The 14,927-nt window shown below is 39.6% G+C and overlaps 1 protein-coding gene, 1 long non-coding RNA gene and 1 pseudogene across 11 annotated transcripts in view; 1 reads left to right on the top strand and 2 right to left on the bottom strand.

The window, feature by feature from the left end:
• LOC148772975 (frizzled-3-like) overlaps positions 1-14,927 on the bottom strand; it is a 318,270-nt pseudogene that overhangs the window by 260,027 nt on the left and 43,316 nt on the right.
• Positions 1-14,927, top strand: part of LOC148772976 (uncharacterized) — a 75,611-nt gene that overhangs the window by 26,547 nt on the left and 34,137 nt on the right. Inside the window, exon 7 of one of the 5 annotated variants that reach the window (XR_016037032.1) lies at positions 2,932-3,751. The exons of the other annotated variants lie outside the window; for them this stretch is intronic. This is a non-coding gene — a long non-coding RNA (uncharacterized LOC148772976). Of the gene's footprint in view, positions 1-2,931; positions 3,752-14,927 lie in introns of those variants that run through there. 5 annotated transcript variants of the gene reach the window in all.
• LOC129549102 (ferroxidase HEPHL1-like) overlaps positions 1-14,927 on the bottom strand; it is an 80,014-nt gene that overhangs the window by 38,941 nt on the left and 26,146 nt on the right. For all 6 annotated transcript variants that reach the window (XM_088834573.1, XM_088834569.1, XM_088834572.1 and 3 more), the window contains exons 2-4: positions 8,848-9,060; positions 4,455-4,709; positions 1,427-1,595 (exon numbers count right to left, since the gene is read on the bottom strand). In XM_088834573.1, coding sequence (XP_088690699.1) covers positions 1,427-1,595; positions 4,455-4,709; positions 8,848-9,060 — 637 coding nt within the window. The remainder of the gene's footprint in view (positions 1-1,426; positions 1,596-4,454; positions 4,710-8,847; positions 9,061-14,927) is intronic.

Raw genomic sequence — 14,927 nt, 5'->3', positions numbered from 1 at the left:
ACATAATTCTCAATGTTAATTTTCACTATTCTGTTTATGGGAAAATGCTAGTCAATAGGGAATGTTGATATCAAAGAGTTTTTCATAGGTGGTCACACAAATTCTTTAGGCAAGGTTAAATGTTATCACTTTGGTGGAAGAATGAATGAAATTTATAATGAAGGAAGTAAAAAGAATCTTATTGATCAAAAAGACAATTTTTTAAACATTCCCTCAAACATGAAAAGGATTATAGGGTAAGAGCAATACTTGTTGATATCATACTGTATTTTTTGGAATGCTTTCCCAGACATATTTGCATACGATCCTACAATAAACGTCACATGGGTCTTCATCCACTTAATAAATTGTTAGATTCAATTTGAAAAATATTACATGCTATGGAAGCCCAGAGAAAATTATTCAGGTGTCAGTGAGACTTTACTTAAGAAGTTACAGTAGAGTTAGATTTTGAAGGGGGAAAGTGGCATTGTACTGGACAGGGAGGAATATGAAGTCTGGGCAGAAGGGGCTTCACTTATATCAGGCTGTCCTTGAACCAAAAAAGGTAACCTTCCTTGGCTGTTTCATCTCCCTGAAATAGAGTCCTGACTTATTCCCCCTTCAAAATTGTCTGCTTAATACGTGGAAGACCTTAGTCTGTTCTCTGTCAGCTCAGTAACTCTCATGGCACTTTATGCTGCAGCTTGCACACAGTAGATGCTTCTGAAGTGTTTGATGGATGAATACATGAATCCAGTGCTTTGATTTTGCCCGCAAATCTTAAAGCAATAGTTCAGTTCGGTTCAGTCGCTCAGTTGTATCCAACTCTTTGTGACCCCATGGACAGCAGCACACCAGGCTTCCCTGTCCATCACCAACTCCCGGAGCTTACTCAAACTCATGTTCTTCGAGTCAGTGATACCATCCAACCATCTTATCCTCTGTTGTCCCCTTCTCCTCCCACCTTCAATCTTTCCCAGCATCAGGGTCTTTTCTAGTGAGTCACTTCTTCACGTCAGGTGGCCAAAGTATTGGAGTTTCAGCTTCAGCATCAGTCCTTCCAGTGAATATTTAGGATAGACTGGTTAGATCTCCTTGCTGTACAAGGGACTCTTGAGAGTCTTCTCCAACACCACAGTTCAAAAGCATCAGTTCTTCAGTGGTCAGCTTTCTTTGTAGTCCAACTCTCACATCCATACATGACTATTGGAAAAACCATAGCTCTGAGATACTCTGCAGTTATCTGCAGTATATACAATTGTATCTACAATTCTCAGCAGCATATACATTATGGGACTCAGAGCTCCTTAAATGATGCTATTATGCCATTTATGCAGTATGTACTCGTGAGAACAGTGCCTGGAACACAAATGAGATCACAGCAAAAAGCTTAACAGATGCCTCTCTTATGAGAGGCTCAGAAACATCAGCAAAGAGAGCTTACCTGCCAGAGGCCTTTAGGGGAAGACCACTGAATTTGTCATAGCCTTGAGGACCATAATCCCAAAGAATTTTTTCAGCCGCTATAAAGTAGTGTCTCTGTTGACCCTTCATCTTGGGGTGAGAAATACCACTTTTGCAGTTACCAACATTGTATTGCCCCAGCATGCCAGCTATAAAACAGAGGAAAACCAAGAGCCAATGTACAAATGCTCCAAAAGCAGTCATAGAGGAAGAATAGACTGATTCACTTGACTTCATGGACATTTCAAACTTTTGTACAGAAAGTAGAACCATAAACAAAGTTAAAAGTAAAAGTAAACAGTGGGTAGAGGAGTGTTTTAACACATATGACAAAAGATTAATACGTAAATATCTTTGATAAATAAGAAAGAAAAAAGTAAATATTTCAACAGAAAATGAGCAAAACATTGATAGGGTATTCACAAAAGAAATACTACTGGCCCAAGAACAAACAAACAAAAAAGTTCAACGTTAATAGTAATCAAGTGATACTGTTGTTCAGTTATCAAACTGTAAAGTTTGGAAAGACTATGTATTTATATATAAAGGTCTAGAAAATAGGGAAGATATTCATCAAAATGTCACACCATTATCTCTAGAGGTGATTGCTAATTTTAAAATTGAATTATATATATCTTCCAATTCTAAACATTTTCTCCGAGGGTATGGACAATTTAGTAAATGCTGTATTTCAGTACTGTATTCCAGCTTACGTGTACAACTACTGGCCAAATTTAAGAATCTAACTAATTTCAAATGGCTGCTAATGCCTTGATACATGTCAATGTATGGCAAAACCAATACAATAATGTAAAGGAATTAGCCTCCAGTTAAAATAAAAGAATTTTTTAAAAAAAGAAAAAAAAACTAATTTCTTTTCAAATTTAAGATCTTCTGTGGAGAACATCTACAATCTACCCTTTTCGGGAATCTCAAGTATACAACACAGTATTGTTGATAGTAGTCACCATTAGATCTCAAGGACCCATTTGTCTTGCATAACTGAAACTTTGTATTCTTTGAGATCTCAAGTGCTCTCACCATCACCAACATCACAAAGTTTAACTATGTGAGGTGGTTGATATATTAATTAGCTTGTGTGTAGTTTAAAGAGTTTACACCTTATATCAAAATATCAAGGAATTCATATGCAATTCCTCTTTGTCAATTATACCTCAATAAAGTCTGGAGTCGGGGTGGAGAATGGTAGCTGTCATGTTCACCTTTGTCTTCTCAGGAGAGTGTCTGATACGTATTAACTGAGCAACTCAACATTTGCCGATTGAATTTAACTGGAATAACCTAGTGGACAAGTTTGAAGTTTGCTTTAAGTTTGAGGGGGATAAAAACGTGTTATGAAAGCAGCCCTGAAGTGCTGCATAGCTGTCCTTGTAGTGACTGTGTGTAGTTATGATCCAAATTGAATCATACATTATTTACTCCATGTTTATCCAACTGATAACATTTTTCTTTTTCTCTTCCTAGGCCAAACCTGTAATATGTCATATCTGTAATGTTGCCAATATTTCTTAACTGGCATCCAGTAGCCAGAATCTCTTCACTGAATCTTCTCTGCACGAAGACATATTTAGCTTCCTAAATCTTCCTAAATCACTGTGTCTAATGAACTAAAAGGGCTCACTATTACCTTCCAGGGGCTTCCCAGGTCAAGAACCCACCTGCCAATGCAGGAGAAGTAATATACGTGAGTTCAGTCCCTGGGTTGGGAAGATCCCCTGGAGGAGGGCGTGGCAACCCACTCCAGTATTCTTGCCTGGAGAATCCCACAGAGGCACCTGATGGACTGCAGTCTGTAGGGTCGCCAAGAGTCGACAGAACTGAAGGGACTCAGCATGCATGCATGCATTACCTTCCCGACGTTCCTTAGCCTTGCCATTCAAAACTGCTCCCCTGAGGCCCAAACTGCCTCTCTAAAACTTCTGCTTCGTCACTCCTCTGACATGAGCCTAAGGTCCAGCTAAGTAGACTTATTCCATGTGGTCCCAAGGAACCTGGACTGAATCATTCAACAGGTATTTAAGTCAACAAATGCTTATCATTCACCTTTCAAAGGATTTTGCACCTGTCATTGGATTGCTTCTCAATATTAAGAAGAACTCTCACAGAGCAGCCCAGAGATGAAATGGGCTGCTACAATTACTAGGCTAGGGCTATACACACGACTCCATATAAAATAGATCATCAACAAGGACCAACTGTAGAGCACAAGTAACTATATTCAGTATTCTGTAATATGGGAAACTTACATGGGAAAAGAATCTGAAAAAGAACAGATGTTTGACTATGTATAACTCATTTTTCTGTACACCTGAAACTAACACATCATACATAAATCAACTATACTCCAATATAAAATTTAAAAAAAATTTTTTTAAGAGATGTCCAAAAGGGAATTCAAGAATTGGATAGGGGAGTAGCCCAGATTATCTAGAAATCCCTTTCTGGTTGGTCCAGATTATCTAGAAATTCCCATTTCTGATTGTAAATTTTATTCTATTTAGAACTGCCCATGTGTTTTTCCCAGTTCATGCTGCTTCCCCTACTCGGAAAGCCTTTTTCTTATTCCTCATCTATCAAATTCCTACCCATATTTATAGGCTCAGATTAGGGACCCCCTCCTTAGGTAGTCTCTCTGACTGTTCCATTTAAGTGACAAAGCTCAAAGAGCATTTATCATTCTGCCTCACATTTTATTCTTTTGTAAATGTGTAACTATATTTAACTACTAGATTCCAGGTTCCAGGAAGGTCTTATCAATTTTTTCAATCACCTCTTACCTGGTTCATAAGGAGGTAATTAATTAATAAATATATGTCAATAAGATGCCAAATAGGCATTATACATTTTCCTATGTTGAATATTTAATTGGAATAAATATAACACAGACAAGAATCCATCCAATAGCATGCACTGAATGAACACCATTGACTGTGTGGTTTAACTGTACCAACTGTAAGCATTTCCACACTGGCCTCCATCCTTTTTACCTTGGAGGTGATCACTGACTTGGCAGGTTATCATCCACTTTCCAGGATACTCAACTATCATTTCTATTGTCAGGAAGGTGGCTGGGAACAGGTTGACGACATCAGTCCGATGCCCTCTGCTGATGAAGGTGTTACCATAAAAATAGATGGAATGGATGTCTATCTCATTCCCCATCCCAAATAGGTGCCAGGACACTGATTCACCAACGCACATATCAGGTTCAGGGAAGTTCCCAAAGAGGTATCCATTGAGCGCTGAAAAACAGAAACACCGGTGAAAGACACTCCCCTGCAGAGCCCAGCAGAACCAGAAACAAAGGTAATACATACTCTAGCACAGCTGAAAAACTAGCAAAAATCACTGGGTTGTAATATTTTTGTGCAGAAAAAAATGTGGCTTCTTTGATAAAATGCAATCCCCAAAGGAATGAAAAGCATTAGTCTTTTCAAGAGAAAAACACTCAATAAAAGTGATCAGCAGTAGGCACACAGCCTTGAGCTGCTCTGGGAACACAGTGAGATCAGGAGTAAACCAAAGCGCTGTTTATAATTCCAGGACAGCTTGGCTACCTCCTACTTTCATCTCTATTTGTATATGTACCTTCCCCACCAGATCTGTTCTGTTAACTAGAAACCCTGTCTTACCTCACGTTGGGAAAGCTGACATACGGTAGCTACTTAAGTGACAAAAGCATGCAGCAAGAAGGAAAAGAAATGATTAGAAGGGAGGAATGAGGCAGTTCAGTTCAGTCACTCAGCTGTGCCCGATTCTTTGTGAACCCACGGACTGCAGCTCGCCAGGCTTCCCTGTCCAACACCAACTCCCGGAGCTTGCTCAAACTCATGTCCGTCCAGTCGGTGATGCCATTAACCATCTCATCCTCTGTCGTCCCCTTCTCCTCCCGCCCTCAATCTTTCCCAGCATCAGGGGCTTTTCTTCGCATCACGTGGCCAGAGTATTGGAGTTTCAGCTTCAGCGTCAGACCTTCCAATAAATATTCACGACTGATTTCCTTTAGGATGGATTGGTTGGATCTCCTTGCTGTCCAAGGGACTCTCAAGAGTCTTCTCCAACACCAACCACAGTTCAAAAGCATCAATTCTTTGGTGGTCAGCTTTCTTTATGGTCTAACTCTCACATCCATACATGACTAGTGGAAAAACTATAGCTTTGACTAATGGAACTTTGTTGGCAAAGTAATGTCTCTGCTTTTTAATATGCTATCTAGGCTGGTCATAACTTTCCTTCCAAGGAAATATATATTCCTGCACGGGCTTATTTCATGGCTGTCTATTCTGTTCATTGATCTCTGTGTCTGTTTTCATGCCAGTATGGTCCTGCTTGAATTAGTATGAAGTGAAGTCGCTCAGTCGTGTCCGACTCTTTGCGACCCCATGGACTGTAGCCTCCCAGGCTCCTCAGTCCATGGAATTTTCCAGGCAAGAGTACTGGAGTGGGTTGCCATCTCCTTCTCCAGGGGATCTTCCCAACCCAGGGATCGAACCCGGGTCTCCCGCACTGCAGGCAGATGCTTTACCGTCTGAGCCACCAGGGAAGCCTGAATTCATATAGTTTTGTAATAAAATCAAGGAACACGATGCCGCTAGCTTTGTTCTTTTTCAAGATTGCTTTAGCTATTCAGGTTCTTTTGTGATTCCATACAAATTTGAGGTTGTTTTTTCTATTTCTGTAAAAATGGTATACCATTGAGATTGAAATAGGGATTGCACTGTGTCTATAGATTGCCTTGAATATTTTAACAATATTAATTCATCTAATCCCATGGGTACAAAATATCTTTCCATTTATTTTTGTCTTCTTAAATTTTTTTATTAATATCATAATTTTCAATATGTGGGGTTTTCACCTCTTTGGTTAAATTTATTCCTAGATATTTTATTCCTTTTGATGAAATTGTAAATGAGATGGCTTTCTTGACTTTTCTTTCAGATAATTCATTATTAATGTACAGAAATGCAACAGCTTTTTGTGTGTTGATTGTATATCCCTCAAATTTACTGGAGTCTTTAGCTTTTCTATATGCAATATCATGTCATCTGCAAATAGAAACAGTTACTTCTTTGTTTCAGATTTGGATGATTTTTATTTCTTTTCCTTGCCTAATTGCTCTGGCTAGGACTTCCAATACCATGTTGAATAAAAGTGGCAACAGTGTGCATCCTTCTCTTGTTCCTGATCTTAGAGGATTAGCTTTCAGCTTTTGCCGCTGAGTATAACCTTAACTGTGGGCTTGTCATATATGGTCTTTATTATGTTGAGGTGTGTTCCATTTATACTCCATTAAGGGTTTTTATCCTAAATGGATGTTGAATTTTGTCAGATGCTTTTTCTATGTCTATTGTGATAATCATATATTTTTATGCTTAATTTTATTATTGTGGCACACAACTTCAATGGATTTGTGGAAGCTGAACCATCCTTTCATACTTGGAATATATCCCACTTAATCATGGTTGTGAAACTTTTAATGTATTGCTGAATCTGGCTTGCTGATATTTTGTCGAGGATTTTTACATCTGTGTTCACCAGGAATATTAGCCTGTATTTTTTCTTTTTTTGTGTGGCATCCTTGTCTGGTTTTGGTATCAACACAATGCTGGCTTCATAAAACATGTTTGGAAAAGTTTCTCCCTCTTCTGTTTTCTGGAAGATTTTAAGAATTGGTATTAATTCTTCTTTGAATGTTTGATGGAATTAACCAAAGAAGTCATCTGTTCCTGGACTTTTCTTAGTTGGAAGTTTTTTGATTACCGATTACTACTTGCTATTAATCAGTCTGTTCAGAGTCTATTCCATCATGATTTAGTCTTGGTAGTCTGTATGTTTCCAGGAACTTATGCATTTCCAATAGGTTATCCAACATGTTGGTATATATTTGTTCATAGTAATCTCTTATGATCCTTTGTGTTTCTCATCTTTCCTTTCTGATTTTATTTGAGTTCTTTCTCTTTCTTTTCAGTTCAGTTCACTTCAGTCGCTCAGTCGTGTCTGACTCTTTGCGACCCCCTGAATCACATCACACCAGGCCTCCCTGTCCATCACCAACTCCCAGAGTTCACTCAAACTCATGTCCATTAAGTCGGTGATGCCATCCAGCCATCTCATTCTCCGTCGTCCCCTTCTCCTCCTGCCCGCAATCCCTCCCAGCATCAGTCTTTCCCAGTGAGTCAACTCATCGCATGAGGTGGCCAAAGTATTGGAGTTTCAGCCTTAGCATCAGTCCTTCCAATGAACACCCAGGATTGATCTCCTTCAGAATGGACTGGTTGGATCTCCTTGCAGTCCAAGGGACTCTCAAGAGTCTTCTGCAGCAGCACAGTTCAAAAGCATCAATTCTTCGGCACTCAGCTTTCTTCATAGTCCAACTCTCACATTCATACATGACCATGGGAAAAACCATAGCCTTGACTAGACGGACCTTTGTTGGCAAAGTAACATCTCTGCTTTTTAATATGCTATCTAGGTTGGTCATAACTTTTCTTCCAAGGAATAAGCGTCTTTTAATTTCATGGCTGCAATCAGCATCCGCAGTGATTCTGGAGCCCCAAAAAGTAAAGTCTGACACTGTTTCCACTGTTACCCCATCTATTTCCCATGAAGGGATGGGACCAGATGCCATGATCTTTGTTTTCTGAATGTTGAGCTTCAAGCCAACTTTTGCACTCTCCTCTTTCACTTTTATCAAGAGGCTTTTGAGTTCCTCTTCGCTTTGTGCCATAAGGGTGGTGTCATCTGCATATCTGAGAAATATAGATATTTCTCCCAGCAATCTTGATTCCAGCTTGTGCTTCATCCAGCCCAGCATTCCTCATGATGTACTGTGCATATAGGTTAAATAAGCAGGGTGACAATATACAACCTTGATGTACTCCTTTTCCTATTTGGAACCAGTCTGTTGTTCCATGTCCAGTTCTAACTGTTGTTTCCTGACCTGCATACAGGTTTCTCAAGAGGCAGGTCAGGTGGTCTGGGATTCCCATCTCTTTCAGAATTTTCCACAGTGTATTGTGATCCACACAGTCAAAGGCTTTGGAATAGTCAATAAAAGAGAAATAGATGTTTTTATGGAACTCTTGCTTTTTCCATGATCCAGCGGATGTTGGCAATTTGATCTCTGGTTCCTCTGCCTTTTCTAAAACCTGCTTGAACATCTGGAAGTTCACAGTTCACGTACTGCTGAAGCCTGGCTTGGAGAATTTTCAGCTTGACTTTACTCGCGTATGAAATGAGTGCAATTGTGCAGTAGTTTGAGCATTCTTTGGCATTGCCTTTCTTTGGGGGTGGGCAAGACAAGACCTGAAGACTATATACACTCTTCAGCACACTTGGGAAGAGGTTTCTAGGCACAGAGGGGGAGAAGACACATCTTACCTTCTTTGCACACCAGCAGTGGGCCGATTAGCCCAGAACAGATGTCCTTAGGGGCATCAATATGTGAATGGTACACCCAAGTCAGGCAGTTTGCATCTGCTGGGGCAGGAGCATACTCTTCTCTCACTGGCCAGACGTAGGTATAGTTTTTGCCAGGAGGAACCATGTCATCATCCTCGTTCTTTCCAGATGTTCCATCTGGATACAGGGCTCCTTTCAAGAAAAATGAAACAGTTAAAAGACAGAGATCACACATTATAGTGGAAAGAGCTAGAGCTTTGAAATCAAACATATATCAGGTAAAATTTATTTGCTATGGGATTGGAGACTTGTTACTTAAATTTTCACTGCCTTGGGTTTCTACCAATAAAGCTGGAATGTTTACATCTACCCCACAGAGATGTAAGAACTATGTGAGGCACTGTATATTGTCCTGCACAGAGTCAGATACTTCATAAACTTTTAAGAACAGATTAAGAAAAGGTATACAAGAATACACAGAAGAACTATACCAAAAAGATCTTAACGACTTAGATAACCACAATGGTGTGGTCACCTAGAGCCAGACATCTTGGAATATGAAGTCAAGTGGGCCTCAGGAAGCATTACTGCAAACAAAGCTAGTGGAGGTTATGGAATTTTAACTGAGCTATTTAAAATCCTAAAAGATGATGCTGTTAATTAAAGTGCTACACTCAATATGCCAGCAAATTTGAAAACTCAGCAGTGGCCACAAGACTGGCAAAGACTGGTTTTCATTCTAATCCCAAAGAAGAGCAATGCCAAAGAATATTCTAAGTAACAGACAACTGTGCTCATTTCACATGCTAGTAAGATGATGCTCAAAATCCTTCAAGCTAGGCTTCAGCAGTATGTGAACTGAGAGCTTCCAGATGTACAAGCTGGGCTTAGAAAAGGCAGAGAAACCAGAGGTCAAATTGCCAACATAAATTAAATCATAGAGAAAGCAAGGGAATTCCAAAAAAAACATCTACTTCTGTTTCATGGACTATATGAAACCCTTTGACTTGACTGTGGGGATCACAACAAGCTGCAGAAAATTCTTAAAGAGATGCAAATATCAAGCTTCTGCACAGCAAAGGAAACTATAAGCAAGGTGAAAAGACAGTCTTCAGAATGGGAGAAAACAACTGACAAAGAATTAATCTCCAAAATATACAACCAGCTCCTGCAGCTCAATTCCAGAAAAATAAACGATCCAATCTAAAAATGGACCGAAGAACTAAACAGACATTTCTCCAAAGAAGACATAAAGATGGCTAACAAACACATGAAAAAATGCTCAACATCCCTCATAATCAGAGAAATGCAAATCAAAACCACAATGAGATACCATTCCACACCACTCAGAATGGCTGCTATCCAAAAGTCTACATGCAACAAATGCTGGAGAGGGTGTGGAGAAAAGGGAACCCTCTTACACTGTTGGTGGGAATGCAAACTAGTACAGCCACTATGGAGAACAGTGTGGAGATTCCTTAAAAAACTGGAAACAGAACTGCCATATGATCCAGCAATCGCACTCCTGGGCATACACGCCGAGGAAACCAAAATTGAAAGAGACACATGTACTCCAATGTTCATTGCAGCACTGTTTACAATAGCCAGGACATGGAAGCAACCTAGATGTCCATCTGCAGACGAATGGATAAGAAAGCTTTGGTACATATACACAATGGAGTATCACTCAGCCATTAAAAAGAATACATTTGAATCAGTTCTAATGAGGTGGATGAAATTGGAGCCTATTATACAGAGTGAATTAAGCCAAAAAGAAAAACACCAATACAGTATACTAATGCATATATATGGAATTTAGAAAGATGGTAACCTTGAGAGTATATTAAAAAGCAGAGACATTACTTTGCCAAACAAGGTCCATCTAGTCAAGGCAATGGTTTTTCCCCTGGTCATGTATGGATGTGAGAGTTGGACTGTGAGGAAGGCTGATCGCCGAAGAATCGATGCTTCTGAACTGTGGTGTTGGAGAAGACTCTTGAGAGTCCCTTATACTGCAAGGAGATCCAACCAGTCCATTCTAAAGGAGATCAATCCTGGATGTTCATTGGAGGGACTGATGCTAAAGCTGAAACTGCAATACTTTGGCCACCTCATGCGACGAGTTGACTCACTGCAAAAGACTCTGATGCTGGGAAAGGTTGGGGGCGGGAGGAGAAGGGGACGACAGAGAATGAGATGGCTGGATGGCATCACCGACTCTGTGGACATGAGTTTGAGTGTACTCCGGGAGTTGGTGATGGGCAGGGAGGCCTGGCGTGCTGTGTTTCATGGGGTCGCAGAGAGTCGGACACGACTGAGCGACTGAACAACAACAACCACCTTAACCCTGAGTACGAGACAGCAAATGAGACACAGGTGTATAGAACAGTCTTTGGGACTCTGTGGGAGAGGGTGAGGGTGGGATGATTCAGGAGAATGGCATTGAAACATGTATATTATCATATGTGAAACGAATCACCAATCCAGGTTCGACGCATGATACAGGATGCTCCGGGCTGGTGCACGGGGATGACCCAGAGGGAGGACATGGGGAGGAGGGAGGTGGGAGGGGGGTTCAAGAAAGGGAAGACATGTACACCCGGGGCGGATTCATGTCAATGTATGGCAAAACCAACCAATATAATATTGTAAAGTAATTAGCCTCCAATAAAAAAAATAAAAAAGGGATGCGAATATCAAACCACCTTACCTGTCTCCTGAGAAACCTGTGTGCGGGTCAAGAAGGAACAGGTAGAATATAGATATATAAAAATTCCACGTTTGTAAAATACCTTTAGTCCCATAGATTTGCTTTTCTTTTATAAATTTATTTTGTTAATGTCTTATGACAGCATATTAAATGTTTCCCAATATGAGTTCAGTGAGCTAGTTTGCAGAAATATGACTTTATCACAGGAGTATATTTATCTCAGGTCAAAGGGGAGCTCCTGAAGCAGCCCATACAATTTGACTTTTCTTCAGGAAGTACAACTTTTTTATTCATGAATGGTTATGAATTATAGTGTCTCAAAAGATAAAACTTTACAAACCAAATTCATCAGAATTAATACTTTAATTTAAAATAAGCATTTTAAGGCATTCTTTTTTTTTCTTTTATTTCTTTCAATTGGAGGCTAATTACTTTACATTATTTTATTGGTCTTGCCATAACATTGACATGAATCTGCCCCCGGTGCAGTGATCTAAAATGCAAGAGAATCAATTAAACTGTTAAAACTTTATTTTTTTCCTAAAGTCAAAAATAACTAAATCCAATTAATTCTCCACTACGTGTGTATTTTTCACGTTTTTCAATTTAGAAGTTTCCTAGTTCCTGGCTGATTTCCCTGTCACACGATAGGCTCTTCAATCCACTTCTGTTTGGCTGTTGTTTGCTCAGGGAAAACCACCTTATTAATACTAACCTAAAGAGAAGATGTCAATAAGTCAGTCTGCCTGATAATGCATGTATCCTAAAAATATAAGCCATGAATTTAAAGAATAAATACAATCAAAGAAATTTCGTTTCCGCAAATGCCTATCCACAAAATGTTAATCACTGGTACAAAGGGGTATTAAATTATAGTATCCTCTTAAAACAAAACAAAACACAACAAAACCCTACCTTTCAAGGTCAGTTCAAACATAATCTGCAACAGATCCTTTCCACACATGATCCTTTCTCTTTTGAATCCTCTCAGCACTATATGCCTATTTATGGCATTCACCAAGTTCTTCCTGAAGTTTCAGTCATTCGGATAAAAACATATTTAATAAATACTAAGTCTGAGACACTGCAACTGGGAGCTACACAAAAAAGGACAGCTGGGATTTTTAAAAATAAAGTTTCCGTACTAATTTTACTATTTTAAAAACACAATGTGTTTCTTGCAAAAAAATCAGAAAACACAAACATTAAATGAAAAACACAGAACACAGAAATAAATCGTGTTAATTCAAGAACAATCACTGCTGGTCTTGACAAAAATCTTTCCAGATCACTTACTCTACATGAACATGAATACACTTCTTTTCTTCAACAAAAACAGGATGATACCACATACATTATTTTATTATCTATTCCTATTTTTTTCCTGTTAATTAATATATCAAATTTGGCTTCCCTGGTGGCTTAGTAGCAAACTATCCACCTGCTAAGCAGGAGACGCTGGTTCAATCCCAGGGTCGGGGAGATTCCCTAGAGGAGGAAATGGCAAACCCACTCCAGTATTCTTGCCTGGGAAATCCCATGGACAGAGAAGCCTGGAGGGGTACATCAAGTACAACCATTAGAATTTGACAGGCAAAAAAAAAGAATTTGACAGGCAAAGATGGAGATGAGATTATTTAGGCACAAAGAGAATGAGAGGTCTAGAGATAAGAAAGCTGGTTTGTTTTATTCCTTTACTTTGCTATCCTACTTACAAGGGTAAATACATAATGTTGAAAGCTTCAGGTCGCTTTGACCTTTCCCCGCTCCAAAAAAAAAGGGCAAAGGCAAACACTGGTGTTCACAGGACAGTGGTATCTTTGCTACTCCTGTCAGGACTACCATTACCAACCCCAACAAACCCACAACTATTGACAGTTCCCGGAGATCATGTGCTGAGGGACACCTCTACAACACAACCACAAATGACTACCACCTCTTCCGGAATCCACAGTTGATGAAGTGCGTTAACTCACTCAGACATTTACTTAGCAGTTACTACGTGTGAGGTACTATGTTAGCTGCGGGCCCTCCAAAGATGAATAAGGACCTCAACAGCAAGTTCAGCTTTCAAATGTCCTTCAGCAGGACCTGAACTAAAAAATGAGGACAACTTCGTACCCAATACAGCGGCTATCACTCCAAAACAAAAACCCAGAAAATAACTAGTGTTGGTGAGGATGGAGAGATACTGGAACCCTTGTGCATCGCTAGCAGAAATGTAAGATGGAGCAGCTGCTATACAAAACAGTTCAGCGGTTCCTCAAAAAACTAAACAGGATTATCATGCTATCCTGAAATTTCACTTCTGGGAATACCCCAGAAAAACTTAAAGCAAAGACTGGAACAAATATTTATACATCCATACTCATAGCAGCTATAGTCATAATAGCCAAAAGGTGGAAAGAAGTCAAGAGTCTGATGAATGAATGATTAAACTAAACGTTGGGCATAAATATACAATGAAATATTATTCAGCCTTAAAAAGGAAGGAAATTCTGACACTTGTTACAACATGGATGAATCAGGAAGACATTGTGCTAAGTGAAAGAAGCCAATCACAAAAGGACAAATATTCTATGATTTCACTTAAATGAGGTACTGGAGTCGTCAAATTCAGAGAGAAAGAAAAAAAGGAGAACGGTGGTTGCCAAAGGTTGAGGGGAAGGGAGAACAGGGAATTATTGTTTAACAGGTATAGTGTTTCAGTTTCAGAAGCTGAAAACGTGCTGAAGAAGGACAGTGATAAGGACATACCAAGGTGACTGTACTGAATGCCACTGAACTGCACACTTAAAAATGATTGGAATGGGGGAATTCCTTGGTGGTCTCATGGTTAGGACTCCGAACTTTCAGTGCCGGGAACTGGGTTCAATCCCTGGTTGAGGAATTAAGATCCTACAAGCTGCATGGTATGCCAAAAAACAAACAAGAAAAGGTTCAAATGGTAAATTTTATGTTATATCTATTTTGCGTGCATGCATGCTAAGTCACTTCGGTCATCTTCAACTCTTTGCAACACTAAGTATTGTAGCCTGTCGCACTCCTCTGTCCATTGGATTCTCCAGGCAAGAATACTTGATTGGAAGCCATGTCCTCTTCCAGGGGATATCCCCGACCCTAGGATCGAACCCACACCTCTTGCATTGGCAGGCGGTCTCTTTACCACTAGTGCAACAGGTATATTTGGCCACAATTAAAAAAAAAAAACAAAACTCTGAGGAACATTATCTATAAGTGCTACTATGAAATAGCCAGGACATATTGTTAAGTAATAAAACAAGGTAGAGAAAACAAACAGTAAGACACTATATCAAAAGAGCGTGGAAGAATATATAGCTATACACAG

Source organism: Moschus berezovskii, unplaced genomic scaffold, assembly GCF_049115385.1.
Source record: "Moschus berezovskii isolate FMDL1 unplaced genomic scaffold, NW_MosBer_1.0 29, whole genome shotgun sequence".
NCBI lineage: Eukaryota > Metazoa > Chordata > Mammalia > Artiodactyla > Moschidae > Moschus > Moschus berezovskii.
This window is presented reverse-complemented; position numbering and strand designations above follow the sequence as displayed.